This window comes from Nakaseomyces bracarensis, assembly GCF_045282275.1.
Source record: "Nakaseomyces bracarensis strain CBM3 chromosome Unknown Scaff4_1, whole genome shotgun sequence".
Classification (NCBI taxonomy): Eukaryota; Fungi; Ascomycota; class Saccharomycetes; order Saccharomycetales; family Saccharomycetaceae; genus Nakaseomyces; species Nakaseomyces bracarensis.
In genome coordinates, this window is record NW_027263964.1 from 349,361 (window position 1) to 372,705 (window position 23,345).

Consider the following 23,345-nt stretch of genomic DNA (forward strand, 5'->3'; position numbering starts at 1 on the left):
GAGACAAGGAGAAGAATTCAGGGGAGATAACCTCCTTTTTAGCGCTAATAAATAAAACCTAAAGTGATAGGACCTCCTGTTGTCTGGTTGGGACATTGTTTAGGATTAACTCCTATATACCAGTTGGTACCAATAATGAGTTAACAATTTTCTGCTTTTCTGCTACATTGAAAGACATGAGTTGATTGTTAGAAATTAATGTTATTATTATATTAATGAAAATAAAATGTAGTAAACTATTAAAAATAGAAATTAAACACTAAGAGAAATAATTAAATGATACTAATGAGAGATATTATTAAAAAAAAAAAAAAGGTGTGTATTTCTGACGTTTATTAGATTTTGAGATCTTTAATTGTGGAATTTCAAAAACAAATGCGATGCATTAATTGAAAGGAGTTGGAATTAGTTCAAAATGAAAGCATGTCAAATCTAATTCCTTGAATATATTCTTTTGTACCATGGTTTGTCATCATGTGCAAAAGCATCAAGGTCGTAGTCGACGCCTCTCCTCTCAGGGGGGACCCAATTAGAGGACTTCCATGGTAAAACACCCTCATCATACATTTGGTTGACTTCTTCCAAGGTTAGGCCCTTAGTCTCTGGAACAAAGAAGAACACATAGAAGTATGCGAAGACCATACAACCCATGAAAACGTATCCGTAGTAGAAATTAATTGCTGAAGTAATAAATGGAGTGAAAAAGGCAATTAAGAAACCCCATATCCAGTTACAAGCATTTGCAATTGAAATGGCCTTACCACGAACTCTCAATGGGTACGACTCAGACACAATAACGTAGGCGATTGGTGCCCAGGTTGTAGCGAAGCAGAAAATATAGAAGCAAGCGAAGACAATCATACAGTTACCAGCACCCTTGGAGGAACCGTTACCTTCTCCGTTTGGCCATAGTCTAGTTACACCAACAGATGCGTAGACAACGTAACAGCAAACCATACCGACACAACCCCACATCAAACATTTACGACGACCGAAGTGATCGACCGTATATAATGCAAAGAATGTAGAAACAAAATTAACCACACCAAGGACAATAGATGTCTCGAAAGAATCATCCAAACCGACAGCCTTGAAAATGGTGGTACCATAGTAGAAGAAGTAATTGTCACCTGTTAGCTGCTGCAGAGATTGAATCATCATACCCATTATTGTACGTCTAAACATGGCTGGCTTACCAGTTACCAGCTCGGTCCAATTTGCGGAGCCTGCTAAACGTTCTGCCTCCACTGCTGCTTGATATTTATCCAACTCAACCAACACTAATGGAGCATCTACAGTTGTCTTGTTCGCTCTAGCTAGTGAGCGCTTAGCCTCTTCAATCTTTCCGACCTCAACCAAGTATCTTGGGGACTCGGGCACTGACATAACACCGACAATCATAAAGATGGCCCAGGCGAAACACAAACCCAATGGAACTCTCCATTGGACAGAATTAGAGTAGTTCTTAGTACCGAAGTTAGTACAGTAACCCAAGAAGATACCTCCTGTAATCATCAATTGATAAACAGACACTAAAGTACCTCTTAATTGTTTTGGGGCAACCTCACTAATAAGCATAGGAGAAAGCACTGCAATTCCTCCTACACCCAAACCAGAAATAATTCTACCAATAAAATATTGGTACCACTTATCAATAGATGCGATTTGAATAACAATACCAACAGCGTAAATGACAACAACTGTAACCAAGCCTAATCTTCTCCCCCACAAGTCACCTAGTTTAGATAGAGTTATACCACCAATAGCACATCCAATGTTAAAAATAGCAACTAGTAGACCAGTCCTCACATTTGAGAGGTAATATGTCCCATTAGCTCTTTGTTGACCGAATCTACGAATATAATCTGTCTGATTAACAAAACCAGAAATCGTACCAGTATCCCAGCCAAACACAAAACCACCAAAAGCCACCATGATACAACATAAAGAAACAAAAATCAAATCAGATTTGCTCTTGTTTTCCATCTGTATTGCGGCTTCTCTGTTAAGCTCGTCCAACTCTTCCTTGTGGGCAGTACTGGCCATGCTGTCAGTTCTGACATGCTTCATACCTGAAGCTTCATAACCAGAGTCAGTTCCCGATTTAGATAAATCATCGGACCCTGCAGTATATTGCGCACCTGCAGTATATTGCGCTGCATTCCTATTTTGTTCAGGATCGATATAAGACATTTTTGTTATGTGCTTATAAAATTTAATTTGTTGTAAATATTAAATCTCTTAATTTAAGTTTTAATATATGACGTTAGTTTCCTATAAAAATTTTAATTACTATCACTGTAAATGTACAATCATGTTTGGAAGTAAGCAAGTGAAAGATAGAGAGTTATGTGAATATCCTCCTTTTATATGGATAGAGAATACATATTTTACTCCACATATCTGCGCCCCCATAAAAGCTAATAAAAGATAGTTTACATTACTATAGAGTAGAAAATTCGTAGCTGGTATATTGGTAAATTAAGAGGAGAGGTGCTTTGCTTAAGAATGGCGGCTGTATATAGCCACGAACATTTTATTAATGACGACAAATGTATCCTTAAATTAAAAATAAAAAATATACAACTTCTTCCCCATTTTACTGTATGTATTCGAAAGTTTACCTTTATTGACGTATTCCACGGTTACACGGAGTAAAATATTAATTAAAATAGAGATTGCCATTCTATGCTATTTAAAAAACTCCGCTATTATACTTTTAAAAAAATAAAGGGTCGCTAATGGTAAATGGTACATGTTATCTACTTAAAGGGAATAAGGCACAAAAATACATGAGATTAGTTTCTAGAACACCATGCTAAGATATTCATTGGTGATATAATTGAAAGGCTGAAATCACTATAGAAACGAACTTTTAGAAAAAAGAACAAGTACCATTAAGATTTATAGCCTTTTCACAATGGCACTGTAACACTACATTTCACTCATATGATAATTTTTTCTAATCCATCATCTTTCCTAGTAGTTTCTTTTTCTTTTTATTATTGAACTGAAATTAAGATGAAGAGGGTAGGGGTCAAGACAAATGGCAAGTAGTAAGGGTCAAGGACAGCCAATTTAAGGGTCAAACAAAGATACATATAGTCCCCATTTTTTATTTCGATTACTAGCCGACCTGCATGGGCCGTTAGCTGTAAATGATATGTGGTACGTGTATAGAGCACTATCTTTACACCAAGGATGTGATGCGTATGCCAATAGTACCTATGTATATCTCATAACCTCTACCTTATACGAGTTATCGAACTTCCCCTAACCATGTTTGGTTATTCTATGTTATCTATTCAGACGGATTTAAGGGCCCGACAGATGAAAAAAAGAAAGAAAGTGAAAAGTTTATCTCTTATAAGGACCTGCATTGCTGTCCCGGGTTAGAAACCTTTGTACAACGGAAGAAAAAATCGTTTAATTAAGTGATGGAAAATAATTTTTCCGGGAACCTCCTTCATTTTGTATTTCCAAAATTTTTCTCAGAGATTGCCGCAGAGAAACGTACGAAATAACAAAATACTCAGGGCACTTTTTTTTGGTGCGGGTTATAATGGGGAAAAAAGCAATAAAAACAACGTCACGCGACGTCCAGGAAAATATAAAAGAGCAAAATAACAACTATAACTGAGAATTTCCCGTAGATATATGTCACTAGCTCTTAGAAAACTGTGTAGAGCACTCCGTAAAAAACGGCAAAAATTGCGGACGGGAAGGAAAGGATTTTTAGTTACCCGGCTTGTTATTTCTTATTTGTTTTACTGGTACTTAAATTAATGTTTAGGTAGTTCTACCGTGATATACAGTATTAGGCACATGTATATGTAAATTAAACTCTGACAAATATTGAAAGATGTAGGACGATACACTAGGCACGGAGTAAAAATTAAGTTGAGCATTAATATTGTCTAATTTTTTTATTTTTTATTTTAATTACAAATAAATATATATTTTTCACATTTAATGCGTAGAAAAAAAAAAAAGAATTACAACTATTTTATTTAAGTGACAAATCGTATCAATGACTTCAAAATTGTACAAACTTTTGGTGGATGTCATCGTTTTGGCTCTTGTTTGAGATTTTAATGTAATCTTCTTTCTTAATCTTTTCTTGAATTTGCCTGTGCAGACTCAAGATGTAGTTATCCCCGCTCTCGACCATGTTGATGGACTTGTCTTCACATAAGATGTGACCCATTACGTAACTGTAGTACTGGTCAATGTTAGGCCTTAGTGGTATAACTGGCAGAGTAGTCTTGTTGACCATTTGCCCCCAGTACTTGATGAGGTTCAACACTTTGCCGTTTATTTCGGTGCTGGTCTCTGGCAAGACACCGCCGAACAAAGTGATCTGGTTGATTGGGAAGTCAGGGTCAATACCCAAAAGATCTTGGATTAGTAGTCTATTCGTGTGAGGGTTGAACCATAAGAAAATGCGATCACCGTTAAAAATCAAATAACAACCACCGTCTGTAAAATTAGCATGCATATTCCTAACGGATACCTCTTCCAATGAACTTTTCTCAACTTGAAGTAGTTTATCATTGGCGTCGTAAAATGATAAATCCTGCTCCTCCAACAATACATGCAGTGGAACGATCTGTGGATACAACTTGTACAGCAATTCAGCAGGGCTCATACTTTGGTACCTTATCAGATCATACATTCTGTCATTACCTCTGGTACTTTGTTGATTTGGTACCATCAAGTCTTGCTTTTGGAAACTTAGCATATAAGATGGTAGAGTTTTTAGAGACTCAGGTAACACCAATTGTGAGGAGCTATTACCACTGACTAGGCCTCTATATTGTGTTAATATATCCACCAATTTATTATCAATGGACTTTCTGATTTTAGGGAAGTCACAATCACCTAAGGTTCTGATGACATCCTTGATCATTATTCTTAGTACACTATTTTGATTCACACGCTTGAAAATCTCGCGAACGTTACTAGAAACTAGGGCACTGGAGTTCAATGAGCGCACTTTTCTAACACCATGAACGTCGGTATATAATAAAGCCGCTTGGAAACTCATACTTGTCCCTGATTTCAACTTTTCTTGATACTTTAATAAAACATCAATGGTAGTGTCTTTTGTAAGAATTGGCAAAGTTACATCTCTATCACTGTAACCAGTAGCCTCGTTATAATACATATCAACAGCTAACCCAGTAGAACAACGTAATTTTAGAATACCTTGATAACCAACAGTATTAGCGATCGTAGAGACCATATCATTAACCAATTTAAATTCATCATTTTGTTGGACGAAATGTGGATAATATTTTAAGGATCCATGAGTGGCCAAAGTTGGGTGACCAACATTAGCCATATCAACAAACCCACCGCTAGTAACAAAGAGATCAATTGCAATATATTTAGTCATCAAATCGCTCGTCAATTTCTTGTAGAAATCGTTATCACATTTTATATGATGTAAGTGGGCATTGTCCTTTCTTAAATACAAGTTACCATTACCAACTGTTGGGAGGGAGTTTAGAGAGCAAATGATTTTACCACCCTCACCTTCAGTGAAAGTCTCCAATGCAAGTTCAGCAGCCTGCACAGCAGAACCGAAACAAACTTGTGGGACATGGTAATATTTGTCATTTGTAATAAAAGAAGAGAGTCTATTTAAAGTGTCATCGATGACATGCTTTGATTCACTTGGGTTAACAAACAGTCCCTGGTAAAATGGTAAAAAGACATCATCCAATTCATTGACATCATACTCCTGAGCGGTTTCCAACTCTGGCTTTAAGTTGAAAAACTTCAGTTTGTTGTCATAAGCTATAATAGCGACTTTACATTTAGGTTGATTCTCAATGATGTAGTCAATAGAGCTCCTGATACCATCGACAACTGCTAAAGAGCTCCCATTTTCATTAGCCAGAGTAGAGACGTCAATCAAAAACACGTAGTGTAATGGGCGCGTTGCCTTCTCAGGCAAGCGGTTGTAAGTCATAGGAACAATGAAGTCAACAGCACCTCTAGATAGTTCTGGTCTTATCTCCGCGTCAGTTCTCTGTCCGTTGGGTCCTATAGCACTGGAGTAATCGTATGGAGCTTGTTGTTTAATTTGACAGATGTTACAAACAGCCTTAGAGTCGTAAGTAAACTGAAATTTCGGGTTTATGTAGCAACGACACCTCTTACATCTCATTGGGCCTTCAGCGCTGCCCTGAACCTGTTGCTCCCCACCATTAATCTCACCAGAGGAAGGTACCTCATTTGGAATAGTTGTGGCAAAAGGCTGAATTGTAACACCGAGAGGAAGTTTCGTCGCAGATCTGATGTGCTGATCACTGGGGATCATGTTCATCGACAACTGCATTAGTCTTGGATCACATATACCGTTATCGCTAGCGTAGTACTGTGTGGTAGGAAGCGGTGGGACTACATCCCTCACAGCATCGTACGCCTTTGTCAAAAATAGATTCTGCTCTTCCCACCTGTGGCTAGGGATTATATAAGAAGAAGTACTGTCAGGCGCCGCATTAGGATTACCGTAATCCGCACCATAAAGCCTAGGGGAACCGACTGGTGCTGGAGACATAGGCATACCAAATGGACCAGGCGATGCCATAGGTGCAGGCGACGCCAGTTTCGAACCATTGAAATTCTTAGGAGTAAACACACCGGCATTGTCATTCATCTTAGGGGTCTGATAGTTCGCCTGGAAAGCATACATATTGGTGGTTGGCGAGGCCTGCGCAGCATTGCCCGCAAAAGAATGAAACGCCCTCGTAGGCCTCTTGCTCTTCGCACTCCTCCTCACCTCAGGCTCAGCATTGTCCAACGACAAGTCAGAAACAGAAGCCACAATATCCTGAGACATTATCAAATATATTTTTAACTCCTTTCAGCTTTCTTGCAGTCAACAAACAGATACCAAGTCCCAATTGCCTCTCAACTTTGTGAAGCCCTCGACCAAAAGGTACTAATTGCAAATCACTATATTCTAACCATGAACACGTATTTCTTATAACTTTCAAAATGATCGTCATCGAATGCTCGTTCCGGCTTTTTTTTCCAGCAGGGACACCTGTCACGTTTAACACGTCAAAGATGATACATATTTCCAATTTATATATTATCATCACGATATATTATCAATATATTACCAAAATGCATTAATATATTATCAACATATATCAATATACATCAATATTGATTGAAGGTATATGATATGGGCCAATATGTTGCCACGAAATATGTTTGATCCAATTATAGGAAGTATAGAAGAATATAGGACATTATAAAAACGAACTTATCTAGATATAGCTCAATAGAAAACAACAGCTAGGAATCTAGAAGACATAAAAGAACCTGGTGAGAATTTTTATTCACTCTCTTTTTAGTGTTATTGTTATTTGATAAACGTTTATTATTTTTTTAGCATGAGCTGATATTCCAAGTAGTGTTGGTGATGTTCACCAAGCATGAGGCAGTTGGCCTTCTTCTGGTTATGTTATAGCGGGAGCCGTTTAAACAGGACCCATTGTTTAAGGAGAATATCTCAAGTTGGGAGCTGTTGCAAATCTTCCCGTCAAAAGCGCCAGAGAAGTCTAGAGCTTGGAAAAGGTTGAGAACTGGTCTTCTGTTGACTCTGTACCCAGACACAATGAAACCCAGTCCAGAATTGTCCGAGGTAGAGCCTAAAACGTCCAAGTCTCTTAATGGGTCGCTTAGTGAGATATTCGACCATGTGGCACCTTGATCTAGTGAATACAAAATTTGGTTAACAGTTCCATTCGATGAAGTATTACCTTCAGCTACAATGATGTTACCGAAGTTACCAAGGGCAACATGGGCATCGTAACCTAACAACAATCTCCAACTATAACCTGCATCATGAGAAATGAAAATTGCCTCGTCATCTTCGAAATCATCGTCATCATCGTCATCATCGTCATCATCGTCATCATCATCATTATTGTTATTATTATTATTATTATTGTTATTGTTATTGTTATTGTTATTGTTATTGTTATTGTTGTCATTGTTGTCGTTATCATCATCATCATCATCGTCATCATTATTGTGATCATTCTTGTCATCTTTACCTTCTTTTTTATCATCTCTTTTAGCTAGATCATCGTTCTTCTCATCATCATCAGTTGAGCTGACATTTCCAAAGTAACCCTTAGCAACGACGATACCGGTTTTACTGTGCGATAATATATCGGTAATGTACAATTTACACTTACCGTTCTTAACATCACAGGTGTAGTTACTGGCGTGGTCAGAATCATTCAACTTCACATCATTCCAGGTTTTGGCGTTATCTGTAGAGATTCTGGTAATGTGATTAGGAGAATCCTCCTCAGAAGAAGCAATGATGGTACCGTTAATGTCATCAAATGTAAACAACTTTACTCCATAAGATCTCTTGTCACTGACCTTAACAATTGAGAAGTTCAAGCCCTTGGAATCTGACATGAAAAACACAGTACTGTTAGTTAGGTTCCTGTTGTTTGTTAAAGAAGTATCAATAGGGATAACAAGCCTCTTATCGAATACCTCCTTGATTTCTTCGAAGCCATAGAGTTTCGAAGGAGTCGTGGCAGCTTCAAAGTTTACACCATCAGTTGAGATATATAAGAAAATGTTTGGTGCATTATCACCATACAATAAACCAAAACCTTCATAATCGTCATCTTCATCGTCATCATCCTCGTTGTCATTGTCATTATCATTGTCGTTGTCATTATCATTATCGTTATCATCTCTCTTGAATAGTTTTCTGTACTTCTCAACTGTGCCGTTGTTGTCATCGCCGTCTTCAGGACCAATACCGAAATCAAAACTAGAGATATTCAGAGCCCTGATAGCCACGTATGACTCCGTAGTGAAAGTATCAAAAATAAAACCACTTGTTGAGATATTGACCCTCTTCAGCGTCTTACCTAGGTCATTTGAGTAGAAAACAGTAGTGTTCTGACGTTCATCGATAGGCAACAAGTAACATGTAATATTCTGCGTGTCGTTGACAAACGATGACCTCTTATTCACCGCCAGGAAGTTACAGGTCAAATCATAACCCGCGGACAAGTTAACATTCTTGCCACCAAAACTGCTGTTGGTAACTTTAATCTCATTAAACGTAGAACCATTGTCCTTAGAGATGAACTGTCTACCGAAATAGATGCCATCATCATTCACCTCTGAGAACTTGGCAAGCACTAGACTCATATTGAACGGGTTCGAACCTATACGACTCAACGCTGCAGACGAGGACAACTCACTTATCTTAGTGGCAGTCCAGTTCAAACCACTATTGTTCGTAGTGTACAGCGTATTGTTAGTAGAGTAGAAGGCCCTCTTACTCTCGTAGTTATAATCAATAAAAACATTAATATCATCGTTATCGTCATCGTTAAAGTCGTTATCATAATCCCTGGTCTTGTTCCTGTTATTGGTAGTATTGTATAGCACCTTCCAGTCCTTACCGAAGTCACTAGAGAACGACAACGCCCGATTCAACAGCAACAGATTAGATGTGTTCCCAAAGAACGCAACTTCAGAGTCTAACGTACTGTTAAACTTAGTAACATTGGGCTCAAACCCATACGCAGCAGCAACCAAAAACAAGCTAAACAACATCTCAGTCTTGTTCCGATGTCCTACTATCTTCAGAGATGAGTAGATGTTCATATTAGTCCTCTTCCTATTAAGTCCTTTTTATATTAATATGAACTCGATGAGCCCACAAATGCTCATCGATATTATTGGTACCCTCAGAAACACCCGCAATACACAATGAATCTCACAATTAAAAAAAAGGGTTTCTTAGAACTACCCGCACCAATTTTAGGGGTTCTTGCTAAATAAAGGACGCAAAAGCCGTGCGTCCAATTCACTGCGCCGCTTTCTGAGCGATCGTATGCATTTATAGTTACTGTTAAGCCCAAAGCAATGCTGAATGAAGATGGCTTAGGGCCTTTGTGGTTGTGGTTGTGGTGCTCAACGTAACGGTGTAATGGTATAGGAGGTGAGTTGTAACAGTCATTTGTCTATAACTATAATTGCTTGAATATTTATCGTTCCAAAACATACTTCTGCCCTAAGACTATAACATGTAGAGTCAGAGCTAGAAGAAAATCGCATGTAGGAAAACTATGAAGATTTATTGAATCTTGTTCGGTTGGTTATTTAATCACTGGAGCATTAATCCCAAATGCAAACACACTCTATCATACGTTGACACACACAGTGGAGAGTAATCTATTGGGTTTTTTACAAGAAACAACAACAACTTCAATATTGTCCTTTTTGTATCGCTGAAAGAACACAACTTCACGTACTGAGCATTGCACAATTCCCGAGAATCATCAAATGTTTATTGCCTCTTCATAGCTACTTACACTTCAACACATATTCAGGAAGCCTAAAAATATATTGCCTACCTATCATCTCACCCTATATTCCTAACGACTTTTATAGTCATATTTATATCGTCAAACAACTTTCGTATAGTCATATGTATATCATCAAGCAACACGATGCTTATAACATAAGTATCACATAAATAACCATGTATATCCCTTCTCCAACAACCGATCTTATCACAATAAAATAACCTCTCCATGTGTACCTCATTGGCATCAAAACTGCCATAATACGCCATTTTTTTTAAAGATTTTTCCTATTTAGGAAGGTGGTCACGTGACTATACCTTTTTCCAGGTCAAATCGGTTTTTTCTTTGGCATTTGGAATAAATAAAAAAAAAAAATTTCCAATTTTTCGAAGACTTAGCCATATAGCAGGTATACAGTATATATAGACGCCCAGATACAGTTATACAGACGCCGAGATACATTTATACAGACCACCGGCTGGAAAGACGGTAATCCCTTAAAATCTATATATTTGAGTCAGCTTTATCTCTCAATTGTTTGATACTAATAAGACACTGAGGCCTAAGATATCAATTATAAAATATACTTTTTCATACGGAGGATGACGTTAGCTGAGCAGATTAGCGAGTATGCTGAGAAGTTGCAGGATGACCAGCAGACAGTGGCTCAGAGGTATTCTACTGTGTCTGAGCTGTACGATTTGATGCAGCTGCTGAACACTACGGAAGAGTTCCAATTATTCTTGAGTTCTCTGGTTCCGATGGTGTTGGAGCAATTGGGGCGCGTAGAGGTGAGTTTTGAGTCTACGAGCTATGAACAGAAGCTGAGACACTCCCTACTCGAGATTCTGAATAAATGTATTATCAACCAGAGTTTTGAGCCATATGCGCTTGACGTGGCTGGCAGGCTGTTAGAGATGCTGCCACGGGAGAATGAGGAGAACGGTGTGATCATTACCAAAATTCTCACAATTCTGTTCAAATCGTTCAAGAACATTCTCAATGATAAGGTTAACGCATTCATCGAAATCATAATACAGTTTTACAAGAATACACCGGAGTTGGTCGAGGCAACTTTCTACTCCGCGGACAGCAATAGCGTTATCGAGAACGGTAGTAGCAATGAGGATGAAGAAGACGACACTACTAGCAACATATCGAACGCAGAGGAGCCTAGAGTTGATAGCACAAGTGAACATGGTAATATATTGGACATAAACCCAAAGAGTTCGTCCGTGGACGGCGAGGTAACCGATACAGGTAATAAAGAAAAGAGATTGAGACCATCTCTAAAATCTTTCAAGATACTATCAGAGTGCCCTATAACGATGGTTACACTTTATTCCTCGTACAAGCACCTCACCACATCGTCCCTACCAGAGTTTGCACCTTACGTCATGAACCTGTTGAAAATTGAAGTCAAACCTCAGGGAGCAGCTAACACGGATGCTGATAAGAATGAAACGGGGTTCACTACCTCAACACCAAATGTGAAGGACAATGCAGCCCTGAATGACTTTATTCTGGCACAAATTAAAGCCACCTCATTTCTGGCATACGTATTCATTAGAGGATACGCTGCTAACTCATTACAAAATTATATATCCTTGGTTCCTGATCTGATCATCCGCTTATTACAAGATTGTCCACCAGAATTACCATCCGCAAGAAAAGAGCTGTTACACGCAACAAGACACATTTTATCTACAAACTATAAGAAGCTATTTTTACCAAAACTAGACTATCTCTTCAATAAAGAGGTTCTAATTGGCAATGGTTTTACAATGCATGAAACACTAAGGCCTCTGGCTTATAGTACAGTCGCAGACTTTATCCATAACATCAGATCAGAATTGAAGCTTAATGACATAGAAAAGACAATAAAGATGTACACGGATTATCTTATGGATGAATCGTTAGCTCTTACAGTACAGATTATGAGTGCAAAACTTCTTCTGAATCTAGTCGAAAGAATACTAAAATTGGGTAAAGAAAACCCTCAAGAAGCACCAAGAGCAAAAAAGCTGCTAATGATTATTGTAGATGCTTATGTGAATAGATTCAAAAAGCTCAATAGACAGTATAATACAATCATGAAGGAACATAAAGAATTCGAAATGAAAAAAGCGGACAAAAAAAAGAATAGAAAGAATCCTATTCCTGATATTTCTGATGATACCAAGGAGTTTATGAAGGATATTTTAGATGAAGATTCCTTAGAAGAGAAAACTGAGCTTGAGAAAGTTAATGACGGAAAAGAGAAAGAGGTGGAAACACAAGATGAATCAATGGATGTTGATGTAATGGAGAGTAGCATAGAGATATTTGAGCTCCATGATTATCTACCGATCAGAATTTCACAGAAGAATCACAATGATCCCGTTAAGGATGCCTTTTATCTATATAGAACTCTCATGTCATTTTTGAAAACTGTCGTTTATGATTTAAAGATATTCAATCCTCCAGCTGGAGAATACACGTTGGCTCATCCAAAACTTTGGTCTTCCGTGTCCCGAGTATTCTCATATGAAGAAGTGATAGTACTAAAAGAATTATTCCACGAATGCATTATAGGTTTAAAATTCTTCGCAATTGACTCTACACCGAACAAAGAATTAGTCTCTAAGAAAAAACACTTTGATATCACAATGCCTAGTTTACCAGTTTCTGCAACAAAGGATAGCAGAGAACTTATGGACTATCTTGCTTTTACTTTTATGCAAATTGATAGTACTACTTTTAATGAAATCATTAATAGCGAAATGAACTTCCTTTACGAACAAATGTTAGAAGACTCGGCACTTTTACATATTGCTCAATCGTTCTTAACAAGTGAGTTAACTTCTCCTAACTTCGCTGGTATTCTATTACGATTTTTGAAGAAAAAGCTCCCTGATTTAGGTAACACTGACTTCAACACATCAAATATTTTAATCAGACTATTCAAATTATCATTTATGTCAGTTAATCTGTTTCCAAATATCAACGAAATAGTACTCCTTCCACACCTTAATGATATGATCTTAAATTCATTAGAATACTCAAAACTGGCTGAAGAACCATTGGTTTATTTCTATTTAATTAGAACTCTGTTCAGAAGTATCGGGGGTGGACGATTTGAAAATCTGTACAGGTCAATAAAACCGATATTACAGGTCTTGTTACAATCATTGAATGAAAAAATAATAAGTGCCCGTCTTCCCTATGAACGAGAATTGTACGTGGAGCTTTGTATTACTGTACCTGTAAGACTAAGTGTGTTGGCACCTTACTTACCTTACCTTATGGAACCACTGGTATATGCACTACAAGAATATCCTGATTTGGTTTCTCAAGGGTTGAGGACCTTAGAGTTGTGTATCGATAATCTAACCGCAGAATACTTCGATCCTATTATCGAACCTGTCATCGACCAAGTGTCAAAAGCTTTATTCAAACTTCTGCAACCCCAGCCTTACAATCATACTATCAGTCACAATGTAGTAAGAATTTTGGGAAAGCTAGGAGGCAGAAACAGGCAGTTTTTGAAGCCACCATCAAATCTGAAAATATCCGATGAACTTGATATTGAACTACTAAGTAATGTAAAAATAAATGGTATAAATGAACCAGTTAGTCTTTCTGTCACGCCTGGTGTTGAAGCTGCTATTGAAATAATAGCAAATCACAAATCAAGCGTTGAGAAAAAAGCAAGTGCATACAAATATTTGAAATCTATCCTATTATTGATGGTTAAATCTTCTTTAGATTTACCTGACGGTTATGAAAATATCCTAAGTAAAGCAATTGCACTTCTAAAACAGGAGAATGTTGAGCTTAAAGAAGATTTCAAGGCTGATACCAAAATCCATAGGAAAGATTTCTTTGATCAAGAGAAGTTGTTTATAAAGTTATTTGAATCGATTTTCTTTACAACTTCTGTTCCAGAACTAAAAGATGAGGCTTTCGAGTTATTAAATCAATTAACAGACCATTTTTGTTTATTGCAAGTGGATAGAGCCGTGCATCAAAAAAGATCTCAGTCAGACATGTTTGATATTGATATCAAACATCCTGGCCCAATGTTCTCCACGAATATAATCATTAAGGCCGTATGTTTTTCACTATCGTCATATATTAGTGAAGTGAGAGATGTTGGTATTCAGGTTATCAAAAGGGCATATGAAAGAAGTTTATTGATTTTCGGCTCCGAGTTGATTTACCAATACTCAATAATTCCTGACATGATGAAAGATTTTATACACTTATGTTTCGACGAAACTTTTTACAATAAACGTGCTGGTGTTCTAGGTATTCAAGCGTTGATGAATAATATAAATGAAGACGATAAATACCTAAAAAAGTTGCAATTTGAGCTTGTTGATGGTCTTTTATTTGTTTTAAAGGACAGTCCTAACGATGCTCCTGTTGTAATAACTAAAAATGCCGAAAAGTTGTTTAAAGAAATTCTAAAATTCACTTGCAAAGATTTGACGGAAGAGGACCTATCCTCAAAAAGCTTACAAAATACCCTTACAGATATTGTTTGCGAACTAAGCAATGCTAATCCAACTGTTAGAGTAGCTTGTCAAAAAGCTTTAGAAATAGTTTCAGAAACGACTAAGATTCCTATCGTCAAATTAATGGACCATTCTAAACACTTTCTCCTTTCGCCTATTTTTGCGAAGCCTTTACGTGCTCTCCCATTTACCATGCAAATAGGTAATCTTGATGCTGTGACATATTGTTTAAGTCTGCCTGATACCTTTTTGCAGTTTAATGAAGAGTTGTTTAGGTTACTCCAGGAAGCAATCGTTCTAGCCGATGCCGAAGATGAATCTCTATCTACTGCTCAAAGAGCTGCCGAATATAAGACATCGCAGCAACTGACTCAACTACGTGTTTCCTGTATTAAACTTCTTGCACTTGCTCTAAAAAATGAGGATTTCGCTAACGCTCAGCAGGGTAATATTAGGATTCGTATTTTAGCCGTATTTTTTAAGACCATGCTTAAAACATCTCCAGTTATTATTGAAACAACTTATAATGCATTGAAGGATGCTCTGTCAGAGAATTCTAGATTACCTAAAGAACTATTGCAAAATGGATTAAAACCGCTATTGATGAACTTGTCTGATCACCAAAAACTTACTGTTCCAGGACTCGACGCTCTTTCTAAACTGCTTGAACTACTAAATGCTTATTTCAAGGTCGAGATCGGTAAGAAACTTCTGGATCATCTAAATGCCTGGTGCCGTGTTGAAGTTCTTGATACTCTTTTTGGACAGGATATCCACGAGCAGACACCAACGAAAATCATAGTTAGTATTATTAACATTTTCCACTTACTACCACCTCAAGCAGATATGTTTTTGAATGATCTGTTATTGAAAGTTATGCTTCTAGAGAGGAAACTAAGAATACAGCTTGATTCCCCATTCAGAGTACCGTTGGCCAAATACATGAACAGATTTAATACATCTGTCACTGAATACTTCAAAAAAAATATGGCTCTTAGACAACTAGTGATTTTTATGTGCAGCATCATCCAAAAAGATGAAGCCAAAGATCTGGCCAGCAATTTTGAGAAAGAGCTGCCAAATTTTTATGACTTTTACATGAATGCAATACCATCGAATCAAGTTAGAGTAGTTAGTTTCTTGACCAATATGATCGACATCTTTACTACTTTATGGAAGATTAACGGCCATGCATGGTTAAAGGAACAAAAGGAATTTGTAATGAAATTGAAAAATATGGTTACAGTAACTCTAAAAACAATTTCTGAGAATAAATTTTATATTGACCACCTTCAATTATCACAGTCTATTGAGAATTTCCAGAAAATTTACACTGCACTTTTATCCTACTATCCAGACGAACCTAATTTATTCTATGAATTGATAGAGTTCTTACATTTGCACAACATTAAAATCAGTGATTTATTCGAAGATTATATATTCGAGACTATCATCTCGTTAAAAGATAAAGAATCTCAGAATAAGCTTCTAAAACAGTCCATTGAATATTCATTGAAAACCAAATCGTTAAATGTAAGTGTATTTGTTTTCAAAAAAATAATAAATCCTTCTCTGTCGTTTGAGGTAGCAGCCAATGGAAATCTCGAAAGTTATGGCGATACTATTCCAGATTGGCTTGACTTAATAGATAGCAAAATTTGGAAAACCAACAATAACCTACTACTAAACACTACAGCCACTTGTCATGATAAATTCAGGTTCGAACTTCTACAGTTGACAACTATTCTCATAAAATACGCCCCAAAGCTCATCGAAAACGTTAAACGTGATATTATCAAGTTTAGTTGGCATTTTATTAAATTGGACGATATCATATTGAAACAGGCGGCTTATTTAACCACTTGTCTCTACATCGCTGAGTTTGACTTTCCTATTAAGGTCGCTACGCAAGTATTTGTATCGCTTTTGAGATGTAGTCCGACAGAAGGCAGATATCTGGTTAAACAGTCACTTGATATTATAGCCCCAATAATTGATGAGCGTCTTAAGTCCACTGAAACTCCTGATATCTGGATCAACTGGGTTAAAAGAGTAATGTTCGAAAATACATCAAGTCAGAATATTGTTCTTTATCAGTTTATTATCGATCATCCAGATCTATTCTTCAAATCCAGAAATCTATTTGTTTCTAATATCATTCATCAAATGAACAAAATGTCTTTCATGTTAAATTCTAACCCCGAAAGTCATGTATTAGCTATAGATTTAGCCTCCTTAATTCTGCGCTGGGAAAATAAAGCAACAGAAATCACTAACCAGCAGATTTTTGATCAAGAAGGTGACATTAAAATGGATGAAGGTGAAGAGAATGGGGCTTTAGATAAAGATCCAAATACCTCATTAGAGCCTATACCTATGAACCTAAGAGAAACTTGTATTGCGTTCTTAATCAGGTACATTTGCGCTAGTAATAATCGCGCCGCCGATTCGGAGCTAGGTTCTAGAACCTTACAAATCTTATCTGAATTTCTTTCTGAGCAAAGATGGGCCAATGTAAATGTTAAATTAGACTATTTTGAAAAATTCTTACTCTCACCCGACTTAGAAACGGAAAATATCCTCTATTACTGCATCAATGCTTTGGATGTTTTATATATATGTTTCAAAAACAAGCCATCAAAGTGGATCTATGAAAATCTAGCTAACATTGAAAATCTATTATCAAAATGTATCAAAGTACATCACCACGATATTCAGGAAGCATTACAGAAGGTTCTCACATTGATATTACGCGCAATTAAAGAAGAGGAAAAGCCAAACGGTACTGAAGAAGAACAGCCAGGCATGGCCTTCGTTAGTATGTTAACGACAACGGTCGAGCAGAAACTACAGGAAACAGCATCAGTGGCAGCAGGTGTAACTATCGCCTGGACTGTTTTTATGGTATTTCAAGAGAGTATTGAACCTCTTATAATGCAACTAATGAAAACATTTAGTAAGCTTTGTAAGGATCAGTTGAGTATTAACCAACCTAAAGATGCTGTTACAATGGAAGAAGCTCAATTAACTACCAAACTGCTAGAAAAGGTACTCTTTATCCTCTCTTTGAGAATAAGTTCTTTGGGTGATTCAAGGAGACCTTTTTTGTCCACCGTTGCTCTGCTAATAGATCACTCCACGGATCAAAAGTTTTTGAGGGAAATTATTTGTATTACGAGGTATTGGATATTTAATGGGGAAGTTTTCCCAACTGTGAAGGAAAAAGCTGCAATTCTAACTAAGATGTTAGCATTCGAAATTAAGGGTGAGCCCAGGCTATCCAAATTGTTTTATGACACAATATTAAAGCTATTCGAAAAAGTTAATCCCGGAACAACAGAAATAACATCACGTATGGAACAACCCTTCTTAGTAGGTACATGTACGCAACATACTGATATTAGGAAAAAATTCATGAAAATCCTTAATAATAGTATAAAGGATGACATTAGAGAGCGTATATACTACATTATCTGTGACCTAAATTGGGAATTTATTGCAGATTTCCTATGGCTAAACCAAGCTCTGCAACTTTTGTATGGTGCTATACCTTCTAATCAAGAATTTGAATTAACAAATGCATACAAGCTTTCTACTCCTGTATTACTGGAGCAGTTTGTTTCAAGTGGAAGAAACGAGAATACTGAAGAACATATATCTGAGGAATTCTCGGCATTTTTAAAACTACACAACTCTCACATATCAGAATTATGTTCAATTAAATGTTCTGATATATTTGATCATCTGGTTGAATTATTCTACGAAAGTCCTGAAGCAGTACACAAAGCTTGGATAAACTTATTCCCAGAAGCATATAAAAGTATTCCAAAGGATGAGAAATACGGATTTATCCGCTCTGTGATAACCTTACTAGCAAAACCCTACCATACAAGACAAAACGGTCATAAGGTAAATGTTATAAATATTTTATTAGACTCATTTGGAAGAAATAAGGATTTTGAATTACCCCCACATTTGTTGAAATACTTGGCTATTTCATATAATTCTTGGTATCAGTCTATTAATATTTTGGAATCTATGCAAAGTAATCCTCAAATCGAAAATAATGTTATAATCGAGACAAGCGAGGATGCTTTATTGGAGCTTTACATGAATTTACAAGAGGAAGAGATGTTTTACGGTCTTTGGAGAAGGAAGGCCAAGTACACAGAAACTACAATGGCTCTTTCTTATGAACAAGTTGGTTTATGGGAAAAAGCTCAACAATTATATGAAGTTGCGATGACTAAGGCAAGAAGTGGTGCTTTACCTTACTCTGAGTCTGAATATGCACTGTGGGAAGACAACTGGATCATATGCGCTCAGAAACTACAGCAATGGGATGTGCTTACTGAATTAGCAAAACATGAAGGATTTACAGATCTATTATTGGAATGTGGCTGGCGTGTTGCTGACTGGAACACTGACAGGGAAGCCCTTGAACAATCGGTAAAGAGCGTTATGGACGTACCAACGCCTCGTAGACATATCTTTAAGACATTCTTGGCATTACAAAACTTTGCTGATACAAGAAAAGGTGACCAAGACGTCAGAAAGTTATGCGGTGAGGGTATCCAATTATGTCTACAAAAATGGATTTCTTTACCAGAAAGATATACCCCTTCCCATCAATGGTTACTACATGGATTCCAACAGTATATAGAATTCATGGAGGCCACTCAGATATACGCTAATCTTCATACCACAACCGTGCAAAATCTTGACGCTAAGGCTCAAGAAATTAAAAGAGTTTTACAAGCTTGGAGAGATCGTTTACCTAATATTTGGGATGACGTAAATATGTGGAATGACCTAGTAACTTGGAGACAACACGTATTCCAGGTCATTAACAATTCTTATTTACCCTTGATTCCTGCTCTACAACAAGCTAACAGTAATGGTAATGTCAACACTCATGCATATAGAGGTTATCATGAAATCGCATGGGTAATTAATAGGTTTGCACATGTTGCTCGTAAACATTATATGCCTGACGTTTGTATTAATCAATTGGCAAGAATATATACTTTACCAAATATTGAAATTCAGGAAGCTTTCTTGAAATTAAGAGAACAAGCAAAGTGCCATTACCAAAATATGAATGAGTTAACTACAGGTTTGGATGTTATCAGTAATACCAACTTAGTCTACTTTGGAACTGTTCAAAAGGCGGAGTTCTTCACTTTAAAAGGTATGTTCCTCTCAAAATTGCGGGCATATGACGAAGCTAATCAAGCATTCGCAACTGCTGTTCAAATTGACTTGAACTTGGCGAAAGCTTGGGCTCAATGGGGATTCTTTAATGATAGAAGACTCGCTGAAGAACCTAACAATGTCGGATTTGCTAGTAATGCTATTAGTTGTTATCTACAAGCCGCTGGGCTCTATAAAAACTCAAAGATTCATGAGCTATTATGTAGGATATTATGGCTCATTAGCATGGATGACTCTTCTGGTTCAATTGCCAATGCCTTTGAATCCTTTAGAGGCGAGGTTCCAGTATGGTACTGGATCACGTTCATACCACAACTATTGACCTCATTATCTCATAAGGAAGCTAATATGGTTCGTCAAATACTGATTAGAATAGCAAAGAGTTATCCACAAGCTCTTCATTTCCAACTGAGAACTACGAAGGAGGATTTTGCCGTTATACAAAGACAAACTATGGCAGTTGCAAATGAAAAGAAGGATAAACAACAAGATAAATCTAATAGCGGCAATTCTGATCATAGACAACCTTGGGAATATCTTCAGGAGCTAAATAACATTTTGAAGACAGCATATCCTTTACTTGCCTTATCTCTCGAGTCCCTAGTTGCGCAAATAAACGAAAGATTTAAGACTAGTACCGATGAAGATTTGTTTAGACTCATTAATGTGTTGTTGATCGATGGTACCTTTAATTACAATAGACTTCCATTCCCTCGAGGAAAACCAAAGCTACCTACAGCTACTGAAAGTAACTTGATGAAATTTGCTAATACCTTATTAGCTCCTTATATTAGACCTAAGTTCAATGCCGACTTCATAGAAAGCAAGCCAGATTTTGAAACCTATATCAAAAGATTAAGGTATTGGAGAAAAAGATTAGAAAGTAAATTAGATAGGGCTCCTGCAGTTGAGAATTTAGAGAGAATATGCCCACACCTAAGTAATTTCCATCATCAAAAATTCGAAGATATTGAAATACCAGGTCAATACCTCTTGAATAAAGACAACAATCTTCATTTCATTAAAATTGCCAGGTTTTTGTCTAGTGTCGACTTTGTCCATGGCACTCACTTTTCATACAGACGTATTACTATCCGTGGCCACGATGGTAGTCTTCACCCATTTGCTGTCCAATACCCAGCAGTCCGTCACTCGCGAAGAGAGGAAAGGATGTTCCAACTCTACAGACTTCTCAATAAATCTCTATCCAGGAATGTGGAAACTAGACGAAGAAATATTGAATTCCAGCTTCCAGTCGCTGTTCCATTATCTCCTCAAGTCCGTATAATGAATGATAGTTCCTCATTTGTCACCATGCAACAAATTTATGATGAGTATTGTGAGAAATCGAACATTGACCCATATATGGTTCAAGATTTTATTTCTGAGAAACTGAATACCGCTTATGATAAGGCATTACCACCCCCAGACGCTACAGTACTCAAGGTTGAAATATACAACTCAATCCAATCACTATATGTTCCAACAACCGTTCTAAAAGACTACTTTTCAGGACTTTTCTCATCATTTGAAGATTTTTGGTTATTCCGTAAACAATTCTCATCACAATACGCAGCATTTGTGTTCATGTCTTTTATGATGATGATTAACGGAAGAACCCCGCACAAGATCCATATAGACCAAAAATCGGGTAATGTATTCACGCTAGAAATGTTACCATCAAGGTACCCATATGAAAGAGTTAAACCACTTTTGAAAAATCTGGAATTCAGCTTGCCGCAAGACACACCGATTTTCCACAACAATGAGCCAGTCCCATTCAGACTGACATCGAATGTTCAGAAACTGATTGGTGACTCTGCTCTGGAAGGTATATTTTCTGTGCACCTATTCTCCATTGCTCGAGCATTAATAGAACCTGAGAACGAGCTACAAACATTTCTGGCTCTCTTTATCAGGGACGAGATTATTTCTTGGTACAGCAACCTACATAGACCGATCATCGAAAACCCTCAATTACGGGACATGGTCCAAACGAATGTGGACCTGATCGTGAGACGTGTAACCCAGATGGGCCACGTCAGCTCTACACCATCTGTCACCACACAATTTGTGCTCGATTGCATCAGTGCCTCTGTTAACCCTAGAAACCTAGCTAAGGCTGATGTGAGCTTCATGCCATGGTTCTAAGGAGTTAACGATCACAAAATAAGGATATAATAATAATAAAAAAAAAAGGAAATAGTTGAACAAATCGGAATTATGACATTAGTTTGACTCCATAGATACAATGTAAATATATATACGTAATAATAAATTGTACGATATTAATTAATGGTGTTATACATTAAGTTGGTATTATAAATAGCACCATCTTTTTTGTTATTTTTCTAATGATAAGAAAAAAACGATAATGTACTACTAAGCCTTTCAACTAAAAAACATTAATGAATGATAAAAATAGTAGTTTACAACGCATAAAAAGACTACTAATACTAGATAATAACAGTTCTACATATAGTCTTAATTTCTTGGCTATCTACTTAAGGTAAAAATTTTGAATAGGTATCGTCATAGCTCTGAAAAAAATAACATTGCTACCAGGGAAACTACACTGTTGGTCTAGTATACTCATATAGTAATAATATAGTTATGATGTACCAATACTGTTCTGATATTATTAACGCCATAGAATGGTTAACGCTTGCTTCTGAGCAAATATAGCAACAATATTGATATATAAGTACGGAAGGATATCACGTGAACATCGCTAATGGCTGCCGTTTTTATGTTTGTCGTCCCAGCGTCTCTCGGAGGAGACAGTCTTTAGTCACGGGAATGCTGGGTGAGACTGACTAACTCACAGCAGTTGTGTGAGCGTGTGAGTATGTGAGCGGTGTGTTACCGGGACATCACGAACATATCGCCTAATACTGCCATTAAGAGAAGAATTAGAAAGAAAATAAAAAAGAATATAAGACAAAAGGGTAACAGTTAGTGTTATCGGCCTGCTGAACATAGTAAGCCGATAACCGCTAGTTCTTTCCTCCAGGGTGCTTTATACCCCACAGTCTGTGGTTGTCCCCCCCTAATTTGTTCCACCGTTAACGGAAAGTAAACCTTTTCTCTTGGTTTGAGAGGATTGTCCGTTAACGGAAGGTATAAGCTACAGAAAAAATCGAATTTTGGAATTTTTAGTGCTCGTATATTATGACAGACACCCATAAAAAAAAAAAATCGAAAATTCGCACGCTGTAGGATTAAGCTTTTTAGTTATCTAGAAAGCTTATAAAATTAA

At 37.0% G+C, this 23,345-nt stretch overlaps 4 protein-coding genes across 4 annotated transcripts; 1 reads left to right on the top strand and 3 right to left on the bottom strand.

Annotated features, from left to right (window-relative positions):
* Window positions 1–432: 432 nt before the first annotated feature.
* RNJ42_00805 (sugar porter family MFS transporter) lies at window positions 433–2,193 on the bottom strand (the record flags this gene model as incomplete). The annotated part of the gene is made up of 1 exon (XM_071050975.1): window positions 433–2,193. The coding sequence occupies one exon, from the start codon at window positions 2,191–2,193 to the stop codon at window positions 433–435; it is 1,761 nt and encodes a 586-aa protein (XP_070908187.1).
* A 1,843-nt stretch (window positions 2,194–4,036) lies between these two features.
* Window positions 4,037–6,850, bottom strand: SFB3 (Sfb3p; the record flags this gene model as incomplete). The annotated part of the gene is made up of 1 exon (XM_071050976.1): window positions 4,037–6,850. The coding sequence occupies one exon, from the start codon at window positions 6,848–6,850 to the stop codon at window positions 4,037–4,039; it is 2,814 nt and encodes a 937-aa protein (XP_070908188.1).
* Window positions 6,851–7,407: 557 nt separating this feature from the next.
* On the bottom strand, window positions 7,408–9,669 carry RNJ42_00807 (uncharacterized protein; the record flags this gene model as incomplete). Its single annotated transcript, XM_071050977.1, has 1 exon — window positions 7,408–9,669. The coding sequence occupies one exon, from the start codon at window positions 9,667–9,669 to the stop codon at window positions 7,408–7,410; it is 2,262 nt and encodes a 753-aa protein (XP_070908189.1).
* Window positions 9,670–10,975: 1,306 nt separating this feature from the next.
* On the top strand, window positions 10,976–22,237 carry TRA1 (histone acetyltransferase TRA1; the record flags this gene model as incomplete). The annotated part of the gene is made up of 1 exon (XM_071050978.1): window positions 10,976–22,237. The coding sequence occupies one exon, from the start codon at window positions 10,976–10,978 to the stop codon at window positions 22,235–22,237; it is 11,262 nt and encodes a 3,753-aa protein (XP_070908190.1).
* Window positions 22,238–23,345: the final 1,108 nt, after the last annotated feature.